This window comes from Zootoca vivipara, chromosome 3 (assembly GCF_963506605.1).
Source record: "Zootoca vivipara chromosome 3, rZooViv1.1, whole genome shotgun sequence".
In the NCBI taxonomy this organism is placed as follows: Eukaryota; Metazoa; Chordata; class Lepidosauria; order Squamata; family Lacertidae; genus Zootoca; species Zootoca vivipara.
Window position 1 is genome coordinate 96,942,552 of NC_083278.1, and position 27,845 is coordinate 96,970,396.

At 40.6% G+C, this 27,845-nt stretch overlaps 1 protein-coding gene across 4 annotated transcripts; it reads left to right on the plus strand.

Moving 5' to 3' along the window:
- Positions 1–13: 13 nt before the first annotated feature.
- On the plus strand, positions 14–27,782 carry BICRAL (BICRA like chromatin remodeling complex associated protein). Of its 4 annotated transcripts, none has more exons than XM_035111233.2 (12): positions 14–122; positions 11,002–11,050; positions 12,754–12,802; positions 12,891–12,959; positions 13,897–15,591; positions 17,125–17,215; positions 19,056–19,156; positions 20,049–20,110; positions 20,244–20,389; positions 20,548–20,642; positions 22,273–22,375; positions 23,805–27,782. In XM_035111233.2, exons 2-12 carry the CDS (start codon positions 11,007–11,009, stop codon positions 24,608–24,610), a joined length of 3,261 nt encoding a protein of 1,086 aa, XP_034967124.1. In that variant the 5' UTR covers positions 14–122; positions 11,002–11,006; the 3' UTR covers positions 24,611–27,782. The 4 variants fall into 4 exon arrangements, with proteins under 4 accessions (XP_034967124.1, XP_060129022.1, XP_034967126.1 ...); XM_060273039.1 differs by lacking the exon at positions 14–122 and adding an exon at positions 741–6,222; XM_035111235.2 differs by lacking the exon at positions 14–122 and adding an exon at positions 741–1,857.
- Positions 27,783–27,845: the final 63 nt, after the last annotated feature.

Sequence of the window (27,845 nt, forward strand, 5' to 3'; positions counted from 1 at the left end):
TCTCTCTCTCTCTCTCTCTCTCTCTCCCCTCCCTTTCTCTCTCTCTCTCTCTCTCTTACACTGCCAGCCCCTGATGTGATGGCGAAGAAACCCCGTTGACAAGGCACTGCTTTTTCATGACGGTGAGTTTCCCTTTGAGTGTATTATAATTTTGTGATAAAAATTTCAAGGAAGAAAAAAAAACACACAACCTCCTTCCTCCCTTCCTTCGGGGAGGGAAAAGAGAGAGAGAGAGAGCGAGAGCGGGGGTGGTGGTGGTGGTGGAGGGGGGGGGAAGATGAAGAGAAAGAGAGAGAGAGAAATCTATCTCCAGACCAGACAGAAAAGAAAAAAAGAGGAGCAAATTAACAACCAGGAGTTGCCAAAACCAGGATATTAGGTTTCAGCCCAGAGAGCTATTGGCTCCGGGGCTATGTATATAAATATATATCTAGAAAGAGAGAGGGGGGAGCGAGAGGGGGGACGCGGGGAGGAAGATGAAGGAGGAGAAGGCGATTTGGCGCGGGTGGGCAGGCTGCTAATTCGCAGGGAAATGAAATATTTATTTCTTTTTTGCAGCGAGAGGCCGCGGCGGCGGCGGCTACTGAGGGCACTTCCAAAAAAATGTTGTTTCTTAAAAGGGGGAGAGACAGGCAAGGAGGGAGAGAGAGAGAGAGAGAGGAAGAGGGAGAGGACAGATAAGGTTTCAGGTCTAGGCTGATAACTGAGAGAGAGAGAGAGAGAGACACGGGGGGGGGGGGCTGGGAGAGAGAGAGAGAGAGAGAGAGAGGACTGGGGTGGGTTTTTCTCTCTCTCTTCCCCCCCTTCTCTCTCTCGCTGATGCCATGCAAATTTAGGAGAGGAGGGAGAGATGGGAAGGCGAAAGAAGAAGGAGGAAAACAAACAAACCTCGTTTTAATGACTCATTGATTGAGCCGGTTTTAAATTAGTTGTTGTTGTGTTTGGGGTGGGTTTTGTGTGTTTTTTCCTGGCCGCCCCCTTGGTGGCCATCAAGAGGGAGAGGAAGAGTGGGGTGTGTGTGTGTCTCTGTGTGTGTCTGTCTCTCTCTCTCTCTCTGAGTGTGTGGGGTGTGTGTGTATGTGAGGAAGAGGGGGATCGAGTGTGTGTGTGAGAGAGGGAGAAAGAAAAATAATCTTTTCAAATCTCCTCCCTCTTTTCTTCCCCCCTCGTTTCTTTGCTTTTCTCTAAAGCTCTCTGGTCTGTGAAGCACTTTTTCCCTTTCCTCCTCCTCGGGAAAATGGAGACGCTCCGTCTCCTCTCTCTCCTGGGCGTCAGGCTGTCAAGGATTTCTCTTTTTCTTTTGCGTTCCTCGTTGGATTTGCTCTCATCGACCACCTCTTATCATCTTGTCATAATTTTCCGCTATATTATTTTTAGCATGAGTTGTGGTTTTTTTTGGTGTTTTCTTTTTACGGGGATTCCCAATTTGTTTCGTTTATATGGTTTCCACCTCCTTTTGTTACTCGGTGTTTTTCTTTTTCTTGTCTCCTCCGGTATCGCGTTTAAAGGAATGAAAATGGTGATTGTTTCGGTGTATGTGATTCTAAGTCGGTAGGATTAAAGAGGGTGGGGAGGGGAAGAAAAAAAGAAACCTTAATAGTCGTCTGTAATGTACGTTTTTTTTTTTTAAATGGCAAGAATAATAAATATTCTACATCTGTAATAACGCCTTCGTTTTTGTCTTTCGATGAACGTGAATTTGTTAACTGCTGCCGGATTAGTCTTTCAACAAAGTACTTTTTGTGGTTAATTGATTTTCAGTTATGGTTACAGTATAATGGGGGGGGAAGGGGAAAGAGAAAGCCTTAGGTAAAAGACTGGCTTGAAAATTCTCTGAAATGTTGGATCATTTTTGAGGTGGGTCGCCGATTTTCTTTCTTCCCTCCCTCCCTTTAAAACCGAAACGGGTTTCCCGAGGTTTGGGGCTTCGTTAAAACAGATTGTTACATATATCTTGTTCTGAGAGCGGAAACAGGTTTAGCATTCGTAAAAATAAATAATTCAGCTATTGCTGGGAGAAGGAAGGACAATGAGGCCTTTACTTTTCCCGGGGTGAGGATGTTTTTTATTTTTTTATTTTTTTGAATATCTTAAGCACTGATCGTGCCTTTCCAAAGCTCGGTCGAGGAGGCTGTTTTTTCTCTCTCCGTATCTGCGTTTACATGGCGGGGTTCGGTCTGGTTTGTGCCCCGCTTCGGAGGGACCAGGAGGAGAGAAGATGGCGCTGCCTGGCTGCCGGCCAGGATTTGTGGCGCAGTTTCTCTCCGTTCTCTCTCGCTCTCTCGTCCCCTTCAAGCCGCCATTTTGATAGACTCCTGACATTTCTTCCCGGGCCGGGGCGTTGCCCTTCGTTGCTTCCCGCGGTCTGGTTTCCTTACCTCAGAACAGATTCAAAAATGCTCCCTCACGAGCAAAATAATAACTCATTCCCCCGCGCACTTAGGAAATATACTTTTTATTTTTATTATTATTTCCTAGAGTAATCGATTTCCTAACACCCCACCTCAAAATTTATGTGGAATGTGTGAGAGAGTGTATACTTTTTTTTAAAATGGCTACTCTATTTTAAATTATCCAGTCCTAAGCACACAGTTTACCCATTCAGTGTAATGGGTAGCTGTTAAAACGCTGCTGCTCCCTTTTGCCAGGTTCTCCTACCTACACTATAGTATAGTGGATATGTAAATCACTTAATCCCATGTTATGTCTGCCAAACAACAAAGGGGCTGCTGGAAAATAAGCGATTTATAAAATTTAAAAATGGAGGAGCAGCGGTCTCTGAATTGGCCTCCTAGATTTCAATCGTCACTGTAGGTGGGCATTTTTGCACTGTACCAAGGAGGCAGTGTGCTAAAAAATGGAGTAAGTTAGCAAAATACGCCTTCTTGGGCACAGGCATCCGTGTTGCTAAAGTAATAAGGGAAAGTTGCTAAAGTAATAACGGAAAGTAAGTATGTGGAAAGCAATAGTCTGTGTTGATTGAATTAACTAAAAATGCTTCCAAAGTTTAGGAATGGTTTGGTTTATAAAGCCCAGTAATGTGGCTTTAAGGCAACACATCAAACCATTGTGCTTTCCTGCGAGAATGATTTAAACACTGGGCGTTTAAATATCATTTTTTGCCAGTCATCTCTTGCCAGCGACAGACTGTTATAAGGCATATGTTTCTGTAAGCATTTTGGAATTAATCAAAACCTTTTTTAGGGGGGGGATTAGGTTTGAGATTCCCCACTCTCCCCTCCCCCAAATATACTCCCCTTGATGAGATACAAATTCATGTTTCACTGCTTACTGCAGTAATTTTTATCTCATTATTTTAAAAAATGGCCTGGATGTTGTTTATTTTAGTTTCTAATGAGTAGATAAAATATACAGGAAAAAAAGATGGAAGAACGTTGCTTTATAGCGGAATATCAAGGTCTCACATGAACTGTTATATGGACTTTTCTGCAGTTTAAGCTAAACTGAACTCTTGCAGCCACTGGGGTTGCCCTATTTCAAAAAGTAAAAACCAGGACACCCCAAAAATTGTTAACAAAACCCAAAAGCTTTTTAGATGAACCCCCAAAGTTGTTGAGCCAAAAAAGCATGATTTTTCAATTGACTTGCCTAAGATCTAGAACAAAGCGCCGCCTTTTGGACACCCCCCCCCCCCAAAAGTTAATTCTGCATTTGGAATTCCAGTAATGTCTGGGAAAATCCGGACCCCCAAAGTTGTTGAGCCAAAAAAGCATGATTTTTCAATTTTTTTCAATTGACTTGCCTAAGATCTAGAACAAAGCGCAGCCTTTTGGACACCCCCCCCCAATGTCAATTCTGCATTTGAAATTCCAGTAATGTCTGGGAAAATCCGGACATATGGCAGCCCTACCATTAACACTAAGGCAACTGTTCCTGATCACATAAGCAAAGTCATTTTCTTAATGTTTCTAGTGTATAGTACTCCAGGACCAAGGATGTAGCTTATAGAACAGTTTCTGATAAATAATACTCTTTGGGGAATGGCATAGTTAGAATGACATACTATTAATTACTTAATAGGATTATAGTGTTCCTTTCAATACATACGTAGGCAAAAATTAATTTAAAACAATTCCATTATAGCATAGTGAAATAAATAAAATTGCTGTCTTCACCTCGTTCTCATGAGAGAGAAAAAGCAGAAAGTTCACTGGGAACAGGATTGAGTGGATCCAAAACAAGTCAGGTTTCAAACCCATTCCTCTCCACCCACCCAAATTGAAATGTCAGGCTGCTGAATGTGTTCATTCCCCCCGCCCCTCCCAGAGACAGGAATGGGTTCTATGTAAATTTAAGGCGCATAGAGATAACCTAAAATACTAACTAGGTTGTACCTCAGATACATGGAACAGGGCAGATGTTCTAGAAAACATTGCTCTGTGGTATATAATATATGCGAAAACGAGGATAGAAATCTAGCTGGTAGATTAATTGGAGGGACACTCAGATTTTTTGGCCAAAAAAATGAAAAATAAAATCTAGCAAATATTTTCCAAGTTAAGAAGAAAACATGATAGGGTTTGCCTTTGTACTTAAGCTCTTACAGTGGTGCCTTGCTTTACGAATGCCTCGCACAATGAAAAACTCGCGAGACGAAAGAGTTTTGCATTGCGCGAGGCATTCGTAAGACGACAAAATTTTCTATGACCGCCGCTTCGTCTTACGAAGCGCGGCCATAGAAGGCGGCAAAGGAAGATCAGCTGTCAGCGCGGGAAGCTGACAGCTAATCTTCCTTTGCCAGGGGAGGCGGAGCCGAAATGCAGCGGTGCGGTGGCTGCCCCTGCCTGTCTTCCCCTTGAAGCCACCGTACCGCCGCGCACCACCGGGGAAGACAGGCGGGAGGCGGTGGGGGGAGAAGCGCTTCTCTCCCCCGCCGCCTCGCCGTGCACCAGCGGCATGAGACGGCGCTTCGGAGACCTTCAGAGACCTTCTCATGCCGGAGAAGGCAGGCGGGAGGCGGCGCCGGGAGAAGCTTCCCCCGCCGCCGCTTCTCGCAGCGCAAAGCCGGCATGGGGTGCAGTTTCGGAGGCTTCCGAAGCTGCACCCCACACTGGAGAAGGCAGGCGGGAGGCAGGAGAAGCTTCCCCTGCCGCCGCCTCTCGCCGCGTACAGCCGACATGGAGCGCAACTTCGGAGGTCTCCGAAGCTGTGCTCCATGTCGGGGAAGTTAGGCAAGGCGGTGGCTGGGAGAAGAGAGCCTCTCCCCCAGCTGCCTCGCACACAGCCGGCATTGGACGGGGCTTCGGAGACCTTCTCCGAAGCCCCGTCGCATGCCGCCGCCAGTCCCCCAGAGCCTATAGGAACGCATTAATTAAGTTTCAATGCATTCCTATGGGAAACTGGGACTCGCTAGACGAAAAATTCGTTACACAAATTGACCCGTGGAACGAATTAATTTCGTCTAGCGAGGCACCACTGTACTTGTGAGGGTACACATACAGGCCAAATTTTGCTGATCTTGGAGGTGTGTCCTTGATTACTTTATTTTTCCATCTATAAGACGCCCCCATGTATAAGACACCCCCTATTTTGGGGGGATTCTGATTTAAGAAAATGGGGGGGGGGAGATACTATCCGTGTATAAGACGAGCCCTGATTTTGAACATTATTTTAGAGTAAAAAAACATAGTCGTATACACGGAAAAGTACGGTAATTACAAGTATTGCTTGCACTTTCAACCATATACTCTTTATCATGCTGTGATTCATATAAGCACTCTTAGGCTATAAAGTCAATTCCATATTTTTCTGCCATTTTTCTAGAATTGAAACAAGGCAGAAGAAAAGAGCCATTCATAGTGATTGAGACAGATTCTAATTTCAGGTTTATTCAGATCTTTGCTTTAACAGAGTACACATTACCTATTTTTGTTGAACTAAACATTTGCATCCAGGAATAGTTTATACATAGCAGCTGACTTGTAGCAATGTGCTAACTGCCCCCAAATTAAACAAATTTGCAGATCAGATTTGCTAGGATTTTAAATAGGCCAAATTGCAAGGCTGTGTATACACTGCTGTGATGTCATGATTTCCTGCACACCCATTTTAGGTATTTAACTGGAATTATTGAAAACATAATTCCTTTCTTAACTTGAACTTTGTGGTTCCGGACAGGCTTTCATTAATTCCATTACTGTGACTTTTCAGATGCGTGCTAGAGGAAAGTGCTGTGTAGCGGGCGGTTGCCAGTCTACACTGGTATGCAGATAAGTAGGAAACATGAACTGACCTTGAAATCATCATTTGATGCCCTTTGTGTGCCTCTTCTACAGGAAGTTTGCAGGGTGACAACAAAATGGGACTTCTTCTGTGGTGGCCCCTGGCTTGTACAATGCTCTCCCAAGGAAGGCCTGCCTGGTGCCATCTTTATTTTTAGGATTCAGGCAAAGACGTGCCTTTTTATCTAGGATTATTAGCCCTGAATCGAAGGGTGGCATCTAGCCAGGATGGGAACTTTTAAGTCCTGTCTTTTATCAGTATGGCTCTATAACTTTTATCTGTATTTTTAGAATTTTATTGAATATTCTCAATTGGTTTTAATATAAGCTGCTTTGGGTCACTCTGAGAAAAGTGACTAAGGAATATAATTAATAGCAACAATAACAAAAACAAATCAAAAGGATTTAAACAGCATTTTAAGTATATAAAGGGTGTGATCCTTTCCTACATGGACAGAGTGTCAATGTATGGAGGCACCCTGCATTTGGTCAAGGAATGTGAATTCAGAGCTCTGTCGGGGGGACCACAGACTTTCATTCCCCATAATGTGCTGACTGCATATGTACCTATTTGCACGGACACTGTATACCCAGATTGTCATGGATAGGACCCAAAGTTTTGTAATGCTTCTTCCTTCCCACAATACCACTATGTAGTAGGTACTGATTTGCCTATAGCTACCTGGAGGTTCCAAGTATAATATGTTCTTGAACGGCTTTTGGTGTAATTTTGTAAAAATATTATATTTGAAACTGATCATTTTACTTTATATACCGGTAAAATAATAACCTTGTGAAATGGTATCCATTATATGAAAATATGACAGAAGACAGATAAGACAGATACATTATATGGCCTGTGTGGAAGAGACACACAGAAAGAGAACTTCACTTCTTGCTACGTATGTGCAGAAAACCCTCACATAGGCCTATGGACAATGCAATTTTATATTGAAAGGATTGCACACGGTGAAAACAAGTGCTGGAGTCCAGCAAAGGATTCTGACTGGAAGCCATATGGAATGAGGAAATCAGAGTCAAAACAAGAATGTGAGGCATGGTGTTCAAGAAAGGGTGACTGCAGGGTGGGAGAATAGACCTTCCTCCTTGGGGCAAACTTCATACAGAGATAGAGTTTCCATGTTTTTTTGTTTCTTGACAGGATTATTTACTTTTAAAGGTTGCTTGATGAGAAAACAACATCAGCAACAAAAAAACAGCAGTTACAGGTAGGGAGCCGTGTTGGTCTGAGTCGAAACAAAATAAAAAAATTCCTTCAAGTAGCACCTTAAAGACCAACTAAGTTTTTATTTTGGTATGAGCTTTCGTGTGCATGCACACTTCTTCAGATACAGCAGGTGCAGATTTCCCTAAAATTACATTTGGGGAAAAACTGCAACAGTTAAGTTCCTACCAGTCATGCAGCTTTTAAAGGCATAGAAGCGGTTCCTGAACAAGATGTCAGTCCTCTTAGTATCTTCTTTATCTGGCTATCCTCAATATGGCATACAAAAGCAAGCAGGCAAAGTGTGGGAAAAGCTTCATCTGCTTATACTGTATTCTTCATATTAAAAGCAGATTAATGCTGCTAGGAAAATGAGGTGCCAGATTTACAGATGAGATCTGTGGAAATTGTAGGATGTCAAGGGTGTGTAAGTTATACCAAAATCTCATGGCTGTAGATCGTTTGTAGAGCATCGGTTCAGCATGTAGACAGTCACAGGTTCAATCACTGGCATCTCTAGGTTGGGCGAAAAAATACCCCTACCTGAAATCCTAGAAAGCTGCTGCCGGTTAGTGATGCTAAGCTAGAAGGACCAGTTGTGTGACTTCCTTCCTTTGTTCCTAAGGCTTTTGTACTGTTAAGAGATGGATCTTTGGGTGAGCTCCCATAGGTGTAGCTGTCGCCATTACTGCAACTCTATGATGAGAAAAGTGTTCCCTGGTGAAATTCTTGATTCTGTGCTAATCCAAGTACAGGACACTATTGTTTAGAAATCTTAATGACATGGGGCCCAAGAAGCAATAAAAATAGGAATTTCATAAACTGGTACGAATTAACTAGCCATTTGTACTTGTGCCAGACCAGGCCTGGGTCAGTTTCTCAATCAGGGATAGATAGGGCAGGTATTTAAGCAACTACCCAGGATGTCAGGTTTGGGGATGCCTGCCTTGGACTGTCTTCTCAGCTATTAATGGTTGAAACAAATAGTACAAATCGTTCATCTTCACATGAAAAGCTGGCAGTGTTGCCCTATATGGCTAAATAATGCAATATGAAGTTGTGAACTGGACTGGAAATGCAATAAAAAACAAAGTATTCCAAAGCCGAGCAAATGAAAAGGAGTGCCAAAAACTCCATGCCTGAGTATTAATTGGTCTGGGAGTACATCTGCAGGGTGCTGGGCTGCAGTATGTTAAAGACCCACACTGTACTTTGGCTGCCTCCCTTTGTCCATTGCAGGAACTGTGTCACCCATTGCTGAGGGACATGGCAATGTAGGCAGGAACCTTGGCCCAGTCTGATCCCAGCCTTGCTTTACCCGCTTCTCCCTTCTAAGCTACAGTCTAGAGTGGGTTACTAGTTTTCTGTGATAATGTATGCATATAGTTGTAGATCATTTATATATTTAACAGATTTCTATACTGCTTCCCCCAAAATATATCAAAGCACTGTGTAGCATTTTAAAACAAATTGTTTTCAACTACATAAGAAATATACATGTCATACAGCTGATCTAGAATAAATAGCAAAACATAACTGAGGGGGTCTATAAATGGTTTGGCAAGAAATAATGTTTCCAGTTGCTTGTGGAAACACATCATGGAAGGTGTCTACCAGATCTCTTAGGGGAGACTTCCCTAATGAGGGAAACAGACTTCAACTTGACAGCCTTCTCCTACTTGACAGCTGTTGCTGCTCTAAGACACTGAACAAGCGGGTTCACATGGGAAAAGGTATTTTCTCAGATATCCATTTCTCAAGTTGTAAGTAAATAGTAAAACGTTAAAAAAAGGTAAAGGGACCCCTGACTCTTAGGGCCAGTCGCGGACGACTGGGGTTGCGGTACTCATCTTGCTTTACTAGCCGAGAGAGCTGACGTACAGCTTCCGGGTCATGTGGCCAGCATGACTAAGCCGCTTCTGGCGAACCAAAGCAGTGCACGGAAATGCCATTTTACCTTCCCGCCGGAGCGGTACTTATTTATCTACTTGCACTTTGATGTGCTTTCGAACTGCTAGGTTGGCAGGAGCAGGCACCAAGCAACGGTAGCTCACCCCATTGTGGGGATTCGAACCGCCGACCTTCTGATTGGCAAGCCCTAGGCTCTGTGGCTTAACCCACAGCACCACCTGTGTCCTTAAAACCTTAAAACTGGGGTCCTTTAGGATAGGTGTTATATGCATGCAGTAGAGAGCAGCAGTGAGCAGCTTAGCTGCAGCATTCTGTACTTTTTACAGCTTTTGATCCCCACATAGAGGGTGTTGTTGTTGTTTAGTCATTTAGTCGTGTCCAACTCTTTGTGACCCCGTGGACCAGAGCACGCCAGGCACTTCTGTCTTCCACTGCCTCCTGCAGTTTGGTCAGACTCAGGTTGGTAGGTTCGAGAACACTGTCCAACCATCTCGTCCTCTATTGTCCCCTTCTCCTTGTGCCCTCCATCTTTCCCAACATCAGGGTCTTTTCCAGGGAGTCTTCTCATGAGGTGGCCAAAGTATTGGAGCCTCAGCTTCAGGATCTGTCCTTCCAGTGAGCACACAGGGCTGATTTCCTTCAGAATGGATAGGTTTGATCTTCTTTCCAGTCTGTTCCTGAAAGAGAAGTTGCTGAATTGGAACTCATTACCAAGCTTAAAACCATGGAGCCACCTGAGATGAATAAAGACATCGGATTCTTATCTCATTATGCATGATCAAGCTTTCTTTAGCGCCTCAGCCGTTGCTCCCCCCCCCCAGGACCAATTGCAGTCATCAGCAGTCGTTAACAGCCATCTACAGGTTTACCACTCCCATCAGCCCATCACCCATTCCCATCACCCCCACCCTCTGAATATACATAAGGGTTTGGTGGATTCTGTTTCAGTGTATCTGACGAAGTGTGCATGCACACGAAAGCTCATACCAAAATAAAAACTTAGTTGGTCTTTAAGGTGCTACTGAAGGAATTTTTTTATTTTGCTTCGACTCAGACCAACACGGCTACCTACCTGTAACTGAATCCTTAGTGAGGGAAAATCCAAGTGCGGAAGGATAATACTCAGCTGTCACTGGTTAGAACACTCGGCTGATCAAAAGTTACTGTAAATAGAGGGAAAACGGTGCTGAGTATGAAATGCTGATTTAGAAGACTTTTATAGAAGCAATATTGGTAGGCATAATTTTTAACCCACTTATTTCAGTTATGCCACTGGGTTTTCCAAATCACATATCATCAAAGTCATATCATGTTCCCTCTGTTTTCCAGGAACCTCATATGTACTTTGCAGAAATGAGCACAGATATGTAACACAAGTATATACGATGCCTCAAAGTACCATTTTACTCCTATATTCAAAGCAGCTTGCAATAACGTGTGCCATGTTGTAAAAATATGCTGTTGCTAGTCTACATAATTTGCAGGTTAGTGAACAATGGGAACATTTTATAAGTAAACAATACATGTTAGGAAGAAACATGTTGAAAAGCATCCTCTATTTTTAAATGTCTTGTTCTGGAAAGAAATAGGAAATCTTTATGATACAATATTATTTTTCCTTAGTTGTCATGGATGATGATGATGATGAATCCTGTCTCTTTGATCTTATTGGGTAAGATTTTTTTAAAAAAGAAATTATGCAGAGAAATAATATAAAGTTCACTTTGTAAAAAGAAAATTTGCACAAATAGTCTATTTATGTCTGTTAGAAAAGGGGCATAACCGTCCTAATCCGCAGATCTGTTGGCTGGAGAAGGTTAGAATTACATGAAGGTTCCTCCCTGCTGGTGGAGAAGGCGTCCTACTCTGTGTATGGGGCAGGCATCTCTTCCGTGAAGTCCCTCACTTTGCCCATGGAAAGTGCTGCATGTTTAGTTCTACCACTGGTAGTGCAGCTGCTTACAGTAGCAAATGTTAGGCCACAAAATGGGGTGGGATGGATACAAAGCACCTTCATTCTCAAAGAGGCTCCAGGTTTGGGCCTCCTATTTGTGCTAACATGTAGCTGGCATAAATAACTCACCTTCTTGAAACCATTGGGAAGATTTTGTTTTAAAAGTGCAGAATTTAAACACTGGGTAAGACCATCTCTCTATCCCCCCTGCCTGGTTGGCAGAACCCAGTCCCTATTAGGATAGCACTCTAGGGCTGAAATCAGGTGCACACTTACTTAGGAGTAAATCCCATTAATCTCAGTGGAGCAATTCTCAATGAAGTTTTATTGAGTTCTTTTTTTGACAAAAGGTGGGGGGTGTAAGTTTTTTCAAAAAACCAAATATGCTTTGGATGCATGTTATGATATGTTTGAGTTCTACTGTAAATGAAAGAAATGCTTATCATTTATTTACAGTTATTTATTCACAAGTATATAAGGCACCTTTGTAAACCACTTTGACCTAGGTTGTTGTTTTTAAGAAGCAATGTATTTATATATTTAATGAAATTAATAAATAATCCAATAAAAATGATCCCAAAGGCACACAAGATATTTAAATTTTACAGTAAAAGAAGTAATGACAAATATTACATATAATAAGGGACACTTGGACAAACTTGAATTTTCTCATAGGAGGAGGGTTTGTGAAAGCAGCGAGCGGGATTGAATGTAGTTCTCTGATGCTCTATTTGGCACCTCCAGCACCAGCCTTTTTACTTAAAAGGTCAATTTTGGTGCGGCTAACAGAAGTCCCAGAGAGTGGCACTCCTTTCTTCCCACTAGCTTGATCACTACTGCCTTCTTAGCCTTGGTCATTTCCCCCAGGTGGGATAGGGACTTAACAGTGGTAAGCAGCAGGAGAGGAGTGGGAAATGGCAGCAGTAAATGGCATGAACAATGGTGACAGTGGTTCGGGAGTTAGTGACAAAGTATGTAGATAGCAGAAAGTGCATCCACTGTAGGTAGGTCTCTTGCCAAAGGCCCCAACATTTGGAGCTGGTCCTTCACAAAATGACACACAATGATGTACAGTAGAATAAACAGAGTTATAGCCAGCTAAGTCAGTGGACAAGTTAGTCGTTAATTTCAGTGGTTCACCTCTGAGTATGCCTTATTTGGTTCAGTCCATAGCCGAGAGCTATTTTAAAAACAATGTAACAGTTAAATATATTGCTTTATAAATATACAGTATATTTACACTATTGATAGGGTTTGTTGCAAACAAGCCAGGGTTGTCGCTTTGAGATGCATGCTCTAAAATAGTTGGGGAGCACAGCCTCAGTATTCAGATGGTGTGCTTGTGCCATTTTAGTATATTTTAAACAAATGAAAGATTCTCAGACTGATCCACCTTACTTTCCTTGTTTGTATTTTTAAAGAGATGCACAGGCACTGAATTATTTCCTCCATGGAGCAGGCAGTAAACCTGTAAGTATCATATATTCTGGTATGTTAAATATACATCTAATTTTACAAATTGTGCTGCTCTTATTGTAATGCTTTTTCTGTATTACAGAACAGTGAAGACTTGACTAATGCAGGATATTCTGCAGCCAACTCAAATTCCATATTCGCCAATATCAGTGTAAGTTTATATGAAAAAATGTAATTTTAGTGCATGATAGTGTGTGCCTAAGTTCTCCAGTCTTATAATACTCCTACCTGGGTGAAGTAAAAGCCTAAAAATAACACGCAGACAACTGCTATTTAAACCAAAGGATTGAATATGGGTGAAGAAGGAGGAGAATTTTGAGCCTGTGCACTCGTGCACTAAACTTTGCCACCATTTTTTGCCTTTTGCATTGCTAGTATCTTGTTGCTTCCCCATTGGCCAGTAGGATTATTGATAAGGAGAATTGTTGAGTTGGGTTTTAGTGCTGCTTGTCTGTTGAGCTCTGGGCTTCCCTCCTACATTAAGTAACCTTTAATAGGGCCTCCGTGGGGAGGATGTGGGCCAAGAGGGCTCCTTTACACCTGGTTCTAACTTATTGCTCAGTCTCATTTCGGATTAATGCAGCATGCCACTCATGGTCATTAATCTAATGATACCTGACGTAGTAGTATTCTTGAGAGATGTTCTGAAAGAGAGAGGGGGGGAGAAACCTATAATGAGCAACACTGTACTACTATTAATAATTTGTTTTAAAATAGTATTTTATTGTTGGTCTTATGACATTTACACCCTACCTTTCCTCCAAAGAACCATATGGTTCTCCCCCTTTCCATTTTAGCCTCACAATACTTTTGTGAGGTAGCTTAGGCTGATGATGATGATGATGATGATGATGATGATAATAATAATAATAATAATAATAATAATAATTTATTTATACCCCGCCCATCTGGCTCGGTTTCCCCAGCCACTCTGGGCGGCTTACAACAGAAAAATGAAATAAAATAATCTATTAAACATTAAAAGCCTCCCTAAACAGGCTGAGAGACAATGACAGGCTCACCCATTGAACTTCATGGCTGAGTGAGGATTTGAACCCTGATGGTGTGTATTATGATTTTTCTTTCAGAGTTCTGATCCTAAGTCATCAATCAAAGGTGTCAGTAGTCAGCTTGGAGAAGGGCCTAGTGATGGACTACAGTTGCCAAGTAGCCTTCAGTTTCTTGATGATGAACTTGAATCTTCTTCATTACCTGATCTTAGTGAAGATCAGCCTTTTGATATCCTCCAGAAATCTTTGCAGGAAGCTAATATTACTGAACAGACTTTGGCAGAAGAGGCTTACCTGGATGCCAACATAGGCCCCAACCAACAGTTTGCACAAGCCCAGCTTCATCCTTCCTCATCAGCATCTTTTACTCAGGCTTCTAATGTTTCTAGTTACTCAGGTCAGACGCTGCAACCTATAGGAGTTACTCAAGTGGTACAGCAACCAGTTGGAGCATCTTTTGCAAGCAATACAGTTGGTGTGCAACATGGCTTTATGCAACATGTGGGGATCAGTGTTCCTAGCCAGCATTTGTCAAACAGTAGTCAAATTGGTGGTTCTGGACAGATACAATTAATTGGTTCATTTAGTAATCAACCTTCTATGATGACCATCAATAATCTTGAAGGGTCTCATATTATTTTGAAGGGTAGTGGGCAGCAAGCACCTGGAAACATGAGTGGTGGACTCTTGGTTCATAGACAAACACCTAATGGCAACTCATTGTTTGGCAACTCAAATTCCAGTCCAGTAGCACAACCTGTAACTGTTCCATTTAATAGTACAAATTTTCAGACATCTTTGCCTGTGCATAACATCATTATACAGAGAGGTCTTGCTCCAAATTCTAACAAGGTTCCCATCAATATCCAGCCAAAGCCTATTCAGATGGGCCAGCAAACTACCTACAATGTGAATAGCTTGGGAATACAGCAGCATCATGTACAACAAGGGATTCCTTTTGCTTCATCAAACTCCCCTCAGAATTCAGTAGTTGGTCCACATATGTCTGTTAACATTGTTAGTCATCAGAATGCAAGAAAAGCAGTTACCTCTCAAGCCGTAAGTAATACCAGTGGTAGTATTGTGATCCACTCTCCTATGGGACAGTCTCATGCACCTCAGAATCAGTTTCTTATACCCACAAGTCTGTCAGTAAATCCTAATTCGGTTCACCATGTCCAGACCTTAAATGGACAACTTCTTCAAAATCAGCCTTCCCAACTTGTTTCTGGCCAAGTATCCACTGAGCATGTTATGCTAAACAGGAATTCTACGAACATGCTTAGAACTAACCAGTCATATTCAGGACAGATGCTGAATAATCAGAATGCTGCTGTACAGCTAGTTTCTGGTCAGACATTTGCAGCTCCTGGAAGCCAAGTTATAGTGAACCACGGGACTTCTCAAATTGTTAGTGGCCAGGTTCCACTACAACAGGGATCGTCTGCTGTGTTGCATTTATCCCCCAGCCAAGGAAACATTTCCCAAGGTAGAACAGGCTTTACCACAATGTCTCCTGGACAGTCAACAGGTTCGAGTATCTCATCAAGCAACCGGTTTACAGTTGTAAGTTCTTCTGCTACAGTGCATCCCAACATTGGTTCATCAGCTCAGACTGTTGCTTCAGGAGGAAATTTTGCTGGAGATCAACTTACACAGCAAAACAGAACGCAATTGTCAGTCACTGTCTCGCATCGTCTTCCAGTTTCTTCCAAATCAGTCAATACCTTTAGTCACACATCTGCAACCCAGCCCCAGTTCTCCTTTGGCCAGGTATGGATTGATGCAAGTTCAAAATCTTTAGCAATTTAATTCTTAGAAAAACTGAAATCTCTTTATAATGCTGGGTTGGGAATAATGCAGCCAGCCTTTGCAGCTTCTAAATGTACACACAATAATTTTATTGTTTTACAGCAAACTATGCAAACAAATAACACCCCAACAACCTTTAGAATCTGTGTCAACGGATCAATACTTCTTGGTTGGAACTATTGGGTTGTATTCATTGTAGTGCATGGAGAAGATGGCTCTTTCGCTTCCCCTGTAGCCTCCTGAACCCTCTGAAAAGCATCTTTGAAGGGGAGGCCGTGGGCTGTGTCATACGGGGCAGCAGCAAGAGGCTGAAGGATTGCTGAAATTGGGCAGAGGAATCTTGTTTTAGTAGAGTTAAATTCTTGACATTAGAAGACCTGCCCCCTGACTGCACCATCATGTGACAGAACCCACACATAGGAAACTGCTTTATGCTGAATCCAGCTAGCTCAGTATTGTGCACACTGACAGGCAGTGGCTCTCCAGGGTTTCAGACTGGCAACATTCCCAGTCCTAACTGGAGATGCAAGGGATTAAAGCTGCGACCTTCTGCATGCAGAACAGGTGATCTGTTACTGAGCTACATCCTTTTTCTCCAGGAAGACACCTGGAGAAGCTTTTGGTGTAGGGGGAAAACAGGAAGGGAAAGATCCATTGTTTGAACTTGCCTTCTACTTGTGCAATGTTTAGTACAACCCATTATTTCTGTTCTTTCAATAAGACTTGTTTAGTTGCTAAAAGTGAGGTTTTCAGAATTCTCAGTAGTGATTTAAATATTCATTTAAAAGTATTGAAGTCACATTGTAGCTGATTCCTGAACATTATTTATTGTAATTTGCACGTTGAGACTGCATGAGAGATGGGAAGGAGAGCTTTTGAGGTTGTCGGACCATTCTCAAGTGAGTGAGAAATGATTCCATTTAATATATATTTGTACTACTTGTTCTCTGTATCTTTAAAGATCTGGAACAATTTAGAATTTCATGATGGAAGGTATTGGTCCAGCAATGGAAAACCATGGCTCAACAAATTTCAGTTACAATCCAACAAGGCTCAACAAATTTGGAAAGTCTTTAATTCTGGCGTGCAAGCAAAAGGTGGAAGGAAGGTAGATCCTTTTGGCATAGTGCTTCTTGGTCTAATAAACCAGAGATGTTATATCTGAACTGGACAAGATGCCACAGATGTTTGTATTGATTGTTAAGATTATACAAGCCCTTCTGGATCAGGCCAAAAGCTATATCTACCCCAGCATCCTGTTTTGCACAATGACCAACCATTGAAAAAAGGGCAATGATTTTGTGTGCCAACCTTTCAGATAAACAAATTCAAATATTGGAGCTCATTTTATTTGTAGTGCAAGGTAATAAAACTGGAACTGCAGATAGAGTTTATATGTTTTCTTTTGTATATAGGATATTGGCTTTTCCTTATCTTTTACCTTTAATAATCTGCATGGTATTTATGGTATTTATGTGTGGTATCTTTTTTCAGACTCAAAAAAAAGTTACGAATTTGGTGTCTTCAGTTTCAACATCAAAGTCACAGGATAATCTAAGACCACCTCAGCTAACAAGTCTTTTAGGTAATAAATTGCGAAGTCAGATAAAGTTTTTGTTTTTTAAATACATTTATTCACCTCCTTAGCTATGAAGTGTGTTTTTAACCACAGCAAAGTTTTATCTTGAATATTACTTGAAAATTTGAACTTTCAGGTTGATGTTACCGGTAATAATAATAATAATAATACCTTTAATGTCAATGTACAACCTGTGTGCAATGAAAGTAGCTTACAATTAATGCAAAAAGAGCTTTTAAAATCAATCTCTAGAAAACATTTAGCTTAAAAGGGCAGCATACAACAATTTCCAGTCAGACCGGTTGTCAGGGTTGTTGCAGCTACTCTCGAGTAAAGATGCTCCAGTCCACACTGTCTTTAAGGATTTTATTGTGCATACTATTTACAGTGCAGAGATAACAGAAAACATGACTGCCTAATCCGATTCAGAACCCGGCAATGGCTGCCTCCTGCTTTTTGGCCAGCATAAAAGCCTGGGCACCCCAAAATGCCGCCCCTTCACTCTACATGTGGGCGCGCACCTCAATTTGGGCACCGGAAGGAGAGGTTTCCCCTCTTGCTGGCTGGGGCGGCGCCTGGGCTCCGACGTCTCGCTGAGTCCCTCATCCGCTGACCCTCTACCAGAGCGGTGCTAGGGCTCTGACACGTCTCTGAGTCCCTCCTGCACTCTCTGTTCTCCATAGCGTTGCCAGGGCTCAGACACCTCACTTAGCCCTCTCTCCAAACCGCTCCATTCCCCATTCCCTCCTCCCGACTCGCTGCTTGTGGTGTCACTGGGCGAAGTGCTGGTCAGGATGACGGGGGGAGGCTCGTTGTAAGGAGTCCCCCTGACACCGGTAAAAAGTTATATTATACTTTAAAACATTGAAAATCCAACAATTTATGGAAATACTTGAAAATGTAATATTAAAAGGATGTTTTTATTGGCTGCAAAGAGAAGTTTCCTGAAGTTAGCTCTGCACTAATTTCGCAATGCATGTATGGCCTTCTAGTATTGTCATTGTGGCATCTTAGAACGTGGGTGAACTTCTGGGACGGTGCCTGTGGCCTAAGGCATTTAGTAGTATGTTAGTACAGTAGTAAACATGAACTTGGGAGCTGTGATTGGAGTACACATTTATTGTGGAACACACGTTCCCTTCTGATGCTACAACAAAAGTGTAGCTGACTTGTAGTGGAAATGAAGGAAGCTATCTTTTGTTTTGACCTTGAAGTGACCCTAAGATTTGAGACAAGCTGCATTAAGGTTGCCTGAGTAATTGAGCACATTAGTTCTTTGGGAACCAAAGAGAGAAAACTCACGTACTCATTGGAACTTGTTCTTGAAAATGTGTACTTGGGAGCACAGCTTAAAGAAGTCTCTACAAATAACAGCAGAAGATATTTCAAACAGAATATATATGTCAATATAGTAAAAAAAAAAGAACATGATTATTTGATTAAGTTGCCTGATTGAAACAAGAGACCGAAGTGTGGGGGTGGAGGTTGGGGGGACTGGACAGTACTTTATTTGCTAGTATGTGTGCTATTTACATTATGAAGACAGGGATTAGCTGGGCTCCCCATGCCTTTTTCATTGATGCCTGTATACAGCTTTGGCATTCTGAAGTTCCATGAGTAAGTGGTTAGATGCTGGCTTAAACCTCACGGGCTCATGAGATAGTTTTAATAAATATTTGTGTTTTGTATGGGCCTGTAGTAGTTTTGTAAAAGCATTGCTATTTAAATACGCATGCCTACATGCAAATTAATTTTAAATCATTCAGTGACATAACTAGACAGAAGATTCAAAATATTGTATAGGCCGGGGATTGTTAAGGAATCTTCATAATATATATTCTTATAGGACAAGATACCGGGGGCAAAATCATACAGCAGCCTATAGGCACAGCACTGACACACCAGGAAAAAGCAGTGGGATCATCTTCTGCCCAAACAAATGTACAGGTAGGAGGCAATTTCCCCTTTCCCACCCTCCGCCCTTGAATGTTACTGAAAAGGCTAATCATTTCTTGTTTGTACTATTTTCTACATAGAATATAATAACCTTTTCATTGGTCATTTGTGAGAGGAAATTCATGATAGTATATATTAAACATCCCATCACTTTTAAATATTAAATGAATATGTGCTGGCTAAGCTTGATGGTAGCTGGAGTCCAAATAAGCTGGAGGGCACAAGGTTGGAGAAGGCTGTGTTAGCATATCTGTTGGCACTGTAAGCTCTAGTCATGTGCTGTCTTTGGATCAGGCTGCAAGATATGCAGTCCAATCCTGTTCTTATTTACGGTACTTGGAGATAAATGCTTCTGAGTTTAATGGGGCTTATTCATGAAAGTGTGCATTGGATTATTGCTTTTGTATCTGTCAGATGCATTTACAGTGGTACCTCGGGTTACAAACGCTTCAGGTTACAGACTCCGCTAACCCAGAAATAAAACCTTGGGTTAAGAACTTTGCTTCAGGATGAGAACAGAAATCGTGCTCTGGTGGCGTGGCGGCAGCAGGAGGCCCCATTAGCTAAAGTGATGCCTCCGGAACGAATTAAGTTCTTAACCAGAGGTACCACTGTGTTCAGGAGTATATAGCATGCTGTTGATTTATTGTCTTAGTATCTCAAAAGATTAAAAAATGCCTTTTTGAAAATCCAAAAATCTGGTCATATTGGTAATGCAGTCTATAGAAAATGCCTTTTTTTAAAAAAAAACCCTCCCCATAATTTTATTATCTTAAAGAGATTTTGAGGCCATTTTTATTTCTGTTGGATGGTATGCACAACTGTATAATTGATTTTTATAAAAGAAAGTTAGCCAGTGATTTGATGCGCATTTTGAATCTAGGTCGATGGCCATACAATTGGACAAAAGAGGCCTGCTGCTAAACAACTAACAAAAGGAGCCTTGTAAGTTGTTTCCTTTTATGCATCCTTTTACTTTAGACATTTCTTCCTCTCTTTCCCTCCCTCAAATTTTGTCAAGTTGTTACACACATGTGGTGCTATTGTAAACAACTGACAATAGCAATCTTCCCATTAGTATTCTACAGCAGCTACAGAAGGACCAGGCACATGCTGTGACTCCTGATAAAACTCAGTTCAGATCTTTAAATGATGCAGTCCAGAGACTCCTCTCATATCATGTGTGCCAGGGATCGCTGCCAACAGAAGAGGATTTGAGAAAAGGTACTTTTTTGCTCTCCAAATGGTTATGAAAATGCTATGTTTCTGGGGTTTTATACCAGCTAAATGTTATATATTGTACTAGGCAAAAAAAATGCTTTAAATGACTATTTTAGTTGTTAAGAACTACTATTCTAAATGTATTTTCTTCACGTTTCCAGTGGATAATGAATTTGAATCTGTAGCCACACAGCTCTTGAAAAGAACACAGGCTATGTTAAATAAATACAGATGTCTGCTCTTGGAAGATGCTATGGTAAGACTAATAAAAAAATTATATGTGTGCATGTATGTATATTATGCATTTGTGCATCTTATCCCACATGGGCTAATTTATTGTAACACAGCAATGTGCAGCTTTCATCTACAGTAACTCCATGGCCTGTATCTCTCAGCATGTGGTACTTAGGAATGTTTAGCACTAACAATAGATTTCACTAAACAGATCATGTTATCATGTTATTATCACGTGTTGACAAGTTCACTGGGTGAGACCTTTTTGACTTCTACCATGTTCCCCCCTCCCCAGAACTCTTAATGAATTTCAAAAAATGTGAGTGGGGGTTGGGGTCGGTCTCGCTTCACAAGGTATGCTTGCTCAGAAGAACTCTCCTAGCCTATCAGGGATAAATGTACAAGAACAGAAAGGTCTGAGCAGGCATATTTGCACAATAATTTAGTCCTTTCAACTATTTGTTGATAATAGCCTGGCCACAATGATTCATGCATCGGTAAACTCAATATTCTATTATTGCAATACATTCTATGTGAGGTGGCAAGTGGGTCTGCTCCAGAAGCATTAGCTTCTGCAAAATGCTGCAGCTAGACAGTTGGTAGGGACAAACTATTGCCTTAAAAGTTGTATTGTGAGCTCATACACTACTGAGCCAAGTTCAAGATTCTGGTATTAATTTACAATGACTGTAACAACTTGGATCTAGGGTACTTAAAGGACTACTTGATGCCTTTTAGTGCTGCTTGATCACCGATGTCTTTGGGGGAGTCACTGTTACTGACGCATACAGTGCCCATGTAAACAGAGAGTTGCTTGTACGAATTACATATACGGATGCTGCTGCTGCTATCTCATCACAACAGGGAACATGAATCAGTACCAGGAAAAATACACAATTTGGCCACACTACACTCACTTGCATTTCACAGAAATTGCTTAGAAAGTACCTGCACATATGCCCCATAACTTCAATTCTAGGAGGGGTAGAGAAGTTCTTCTTTTTTAAAATGAAAGTTATGAGTCTGGGGGACCTTTCCAGAGGCAGCAGTGAAAGCCTTTATGGGGCACCATGGTGCCCATGGGTGCTGGGTTGGTAATCCCTAATTTAGTATTACTTGTGTACCAGCCCACAGTCTTCATTTTTTATAGAGGCCTCTTAAAAACACCACCACCACCTCATGGCTTTTGCATTCACCTGTTTTACAAAATATGCACACTCTTTCAGATCTGGCCTATTTAAGCAAAGTTATTACCTGCAAAGTTAGGGCTGCAATCCTGTGTGCACTTTGGAGTAAAGCCCCATTGAATTCAGAATAGACTCACTTCCAATTCAAAATACATAGAGCTGTGCTGCACAAACACTTTGATGTGGAACAATAATATTATAAAAATAGTTTTTTTCCTATGTTAACTGACTTTTCCTAACAAATCAATTTTCCAAAACAAATGTGTGTATTCATAATATACAAAACACCAGTTTTTCTTTAAAAATAACCCCCATAATGAACTTGCAACCTCAGTTTCCCTGTTGAACTTAGCATTCTGTTTTATAGTATTGTTAAGGAAACTTCATGCTGTTGCTTGCAAGTAAAAGCTAAAGTTAAGCTAAAGTTGTTAATTATAGAAATTATTTTGTTTGTTTCTTTTCCAGAGAATAAATCCTTCTGCAGAAATGGTCATGATTGACAGGATGTTTAACCAGGAAGAAAGGCAAACTCTTTCCCGGGATAAACGCCTTGCAATAGTAGATCCTGGTAGGTAACGTAACCATTTTAAATGAAAGCATCTTCGGCTGCAGTCCTATACAAATAAACCTGGGCATAAGTTCTATTGAACTCATTAGGTCTTACTTCTGAGTAGACATGTATAGACTAGCACTGTACCATACAGAGAAATGATTTTAATATTTATAACAGTGGTTTTTTTGCCATAAGTAAAATTAGAATGCAGGAAGGTTTTATATTTGTGAGTCAGACATAGAGATGCAACATCTGTAGAAACTTGGGTGCTGCAGGAAAAATACAGCTTTGTTTGGATCTGGGGAGGGGAAACCCAATCATTTTGACATCCTTGTCAAACCTAAATTTTATTTATTTATTTATTTATTTATTGCTTTAAGAACTTTAAATACATTCTGCATGATTAAAGCTGCAATGTTATACCAACCTATCTGGCAGTAAGCCCAATTAAACTCAATAGGACTTGCTTCTCTAAGTAGATATGGATAGGACTGCACTGTTAACAGTTAATATACAAAACAGTATTACATGTATAAAGTGAACATGTACCGTATATTCCGGCATATAAGACGACTGGGCGTATAAGACGACCCCCAACTTTTCCAGTTAAAATATAGTTTGGGATATACTTGCTGTATAAGAAATATGACCCAGCGTATAAGACGACCCTCGACTTTTGAGAAGATTTTCCTGGGTTAAAAAGGAGTCTTATACGCAGGAATATACAGTATATTTTAATTCATTTGCATTCACATGAGCAATTCTGTCTAGAGCAGGCATCCCCAAACTGCGGCCCTCCAGATGTTTTGGCCTACAACTCCCATGATCCCTAGCTATAAGGAACAGTGGTCAGGGATGATGGGAATTGTAGTACAAAACATCTGGAGGGCCAAAGTTTGGGGATGCCTGGTCTAGAGAGATGGAACTCCAGTCTGTTACACTTTAAGTTGACTCGACATACTTTTTTGCCAGTTTGCAAACAGAAATAAGTAAAGTTGAAAACAGAGCTAATCAACAGTGGGTTGGTGCACATCCTGGTTACCTGTAACCCCATGTGACATATCAGTAGTCAGTGCATGCTTCCTCTCTCTGGAGCAAATTCCCCTTTTCTGGTCTTAATTGTAGTTAAGGGAAACAGTGGCCTAGACCTTAACCATGGTTAACACTAACCTGAATTCCCCTTAGCTCAGGAACTGAAACCCACTAAAACCATATTTTAGTACACATGCTTTAGTTATTCTATTCAATAGTCTTCAGCTAATGGGCCTGGGACCACTGCTGGGTCCCAACAGCAATACCATACAGCTATATGGTATCAAAATTCAGAAGTTTCTGAAAGTGTGTGGGTCCTAATTCCGAAAAGATTGAAAGGTACTCCATTCCTTGTTTTTCTGTCCATGATATGTCACAATTCTTTACTAAAAAACTTGCTTTCAAATTTCAGATGGTTTTCTAGCAGACTTTTGTTGTCCATCCACACAAATTGACAAGATCGCTGATGAAACACAGTCGGCTGAAAGTGATCATCAATCTAACAAATCTTCAACGTCTCAAAACCAGACTGCTAATACCCAAATCAAAGACAGATCAAGTTCAAGCACAGCAGAGTCTTTAAATCACAACAAACTTCAAGTAGTGCCTAACAATATTATGAGTTCACAACAAGGAAACAGTTCTATTAAAAAATCAGAAAGCCTTGCAAAAGCTTTAAAATTTGAGAAAACAAGCTCCTCTCCTGAAAGCCAACATATGGCTGATTCAGAACAAAAAGTCGCTGGCAAAAATCTAGGAAAGTCAAATGAAAACTCTTTAAGTTCTGAAGATCATTCATCAAAAATCTTATCAAGTGTAGATCATGGTACGCATAATAAAACATGTCGGAACACAGTTGATTCTCACTCAGAGACAACCTATAATCATTCCCTCCAAGACAAAACTCCTCGGAGTTCTCCAAAGAATGAGGATTTGCATCCAGACAATTTGAAAGGTTCTGGGGAACCCCAAAAGGATTTGCTGCTCAATAAGAGTTTAGAGACTACATTCAAAAACATATTGGAACTGAAAAAGACTGGGAGGCAGCCACAGAGCGAAGCAACCGGCAGTGGCTCCCTAGAATTAGAATATCCAAACTTTTCGCTTATTTCTTCACAAGAAAACTGCCTGGAGAAATTTATTCCAGACCACAGCGAAGGTGTTGTAGAAACAGACTCTCTTTTAGAAGCTGCTGTAAATAGTATCTTAGAGTGTTAATAGTTACAGTACCATGGACATATTTCTCTTAGAAGTAAATGTGAATGACACCACAAGAACAGCCGGACAAATGTCAAAGGTTACCCTTTCTAAAGTAGATTCTGTTTTGTGTTTGAAAGCAATACTCATTGTGGTTACAGTGAGGTGTCCAGTAATAAACCCTTGAGAGAAAGCTGTCTGGTAGGGCCTACACATTATGATACAGCTTTGCTGATCGTTTTAACATTGCAGTTTAATGAAACTGCAGTTCACTAGGCCCTAAGTTAACAAGGTAATAATACTGACAATCACAGTCTAGTACAGTAACAGGTTTCTTAAATAAAATGTTAAGAATGTTGCATTTAATAGGAAAAGATCCATTGCCTCCGCCCACTATCACTTGATTTTGAGATTTCATATTTGGGGCTGAAAAAATGCCTATCTCTTGAGGTTTGGCACACAGAGAGAGAGGAATAGGAAGGAGAGAAAATGGCATCAGTGTTTACAGGGCTTTATACTTTTAAGTGCTTTTCTATGCTCAATGAGCAGAAACAAATATCTTACATAGGAATTTGCTGTATTGAATTACACTGTACAGTTTTTGTCACTTTCAGCACTGCGTAAAATGATACATGCTAGTCTAAGAAGCTAGTAGATGGAAAATTTTATACAAAGAGGCTATAATATAGCCATAAAATTCTGTATAGACACACACACAAATGTATATATATAAACACAGACACACACACGACACACTAGTTTCATCAAGAAGAGCTTTTGCATTTTCTAATTGGATATAGTCAAACTTAATCTGATGTGGTATAATTTTTTTCTAGACCAAGTGTCAAAAGCACTTTTATTTGGAAATCATTGTAGTAGTTTATACTTTAAGGAGATAATAGCCTTAATCTGAACAATTTAAAGGCCAGTGTTTGCTATTTGCTTATTTCTGCTTCTTGCTGTTCAAGAATGTCATCTGTAGCAGCAGTTATAGTTACCAAAATATGTACAAACCAAAGTTAATTTTCTATCCCATTAAAAAATTATAGGTTGAATTTAGAATTTGCCGTCCACAAATTTGGACTTTGCCTTCTGTTCACGGAAGGCTTTTCGTCCGGTGGAGGACCCTGATGGCGGAGGAGGCTGCAACTTTTGCAGATTCTTCCTTCCTCCGACAGTGCTCAGTACCATTTCCCAAATTGTTCCAAAGGGTTTCCTAACCCGCATCCGGAGTGGATTTTCATAGGGCTGCAGGGGAAGGGATAATCAGGAAATGTCACCTCTTCCGCATCAACCAACGGGAGAGACCGTGAATCTAAGCCTATCTCTAAAGGCATTTAATACATAATCTAGAGCCAAAGGAACCCCTTGCATGTTTGCATTTGGCTAGTTGTCATCATGACAATATAATTATTTATTCTTTAAACTCATGGCATTTCCCCATTCTTCCTGTGTGTTTGAGAAATTATTCTACCACCATCACCAGTGCTGCTAGGTACATTGTTTTGTGCCATTAGTAAGAGGGATGTGGCATGTATGCCTGCTAAAAACAAAACCCCAAGAGGTGTGTTTTTTTGTAAAGCAATCTCTCTGCAGCCTCCCCTTACAACCATATTCAAAAACTTCCTTATGGATATCGCCATAGCCTTAGAGCCCTGAGGTGCAGCAGCCTGGATCCAGTGATAACTGTGTGCATACAGAGGTTTGGAATGTAAGCATTCCCAGTGCTGCTTTTGGGGAGCTTTCTCTTCCATGCTTGTGTGGAGCTCCATGGATCTGTGTGACACAGCAAGAGTAACAAACTGTGGTTGTCAGTTGGATTGCCAGGGCGGAATTTTGCTTTCTTCGCTCCGATTTTATTGTAGCGTTAGAGCCATATTCTGCTGTTTAAGTAAACACAAAACACTACCACCAACCTTGTGTTGAAACAGAATAACTATAGAATAATAAAAGATAAATTCAGCAAAATAGTAATGCAACTTAATGTTCTGTTCACTGTAAGAAAAACGGGGGGGGGGCTTAATTTTTTTTGTTTTTATTACCACTTTTTTGAAATGCCAGTTTTAAAATTACATATTTGTGAAAGCCCACATTCCACGAAGACAGCACAGCATTGCCATTCTGGTTCATTTTTGTAGGCATATGTCCTGTACTTGCTTTCCTATCAATGATAGTGCAGCAGTTTCCTTTCCATCAAGAGGCTGCAAAGAATAAATTCATTGAACTGTAACCATAATGAGATGTCTAAGAAAGCAGGGTGCATGTTGCACCAGTCACAGAAATCAATTGAACTAGAATCTGATGGGAAGAATGATAAATTTGACACATATTTGTAAATTTGTCTTCTTTTGGTTTTATCTCACAAAATAAAGTTTCTATCAGCTGTACAGAATATTCTGAACCTAAATACCAAAACAAAGCTTACACATTTTGAATATTTCGTGAGAGTTTACTTTTAGATAAAGGTTTAGCTGAGACATCTGAAATGCACTTCCATCATAATGTGGATTAAATTCCACCTATATTGATTCCAACATTTATGCTGGGTACCCACTGAACAAAGTTCAGCTAAATTAACCTATGGTAGCTAATGTATTTTATTTATTGAACTTGGTTTTAGAGCTCTCAATATTTTAATTGGTAATGCAGTAAAAATATTTTTGTTGTAAAAAAAAAAGGTGTGAATTTGTTACGCAGCACATGGTCCTGAATCCAGTGAAGACCATTTATTTGTGCATAACTGCTTTGTAGGATTGGTCTCTTTACTTCCTGGATGTCTTTCCATGTTGTCTAAGGTTAAAAGAAAATTTTAGTTGGCAACTATGAAAAAAAATACTGATTCAACAATGTCAGCATAAATGAACTGTTAGATTTGGGAGGCCTTACAGACTGACTTTACTGAAAGAGGATGTGTCACTTGTTGTCAGTGTGGTATGGATTTTATTTGCTTAAATACTTTCATTTGTATAGTATGTCTCACTTGAAATTGCTTTGTATACATTTTGTAAAAATATTTATAAAATGTTTTGTAAAAAAAGTATAACAAATTGCAGTTTATTTTGTTATGTTGGATAAATACTGTTAAAAGACAACACGTTGGTAAAATATATTGTTAACCCATGGATAGGAAATGTTTAGCTGGAGACTACAAATTGAAACAACCATTGCAATACAGCCAAAGATTTGGGAAAAATGTGTTATCTGTGATTGTCTTGATTTACCCAAGAGTAATAACTAGGCTATGGAAAGGGTTTCT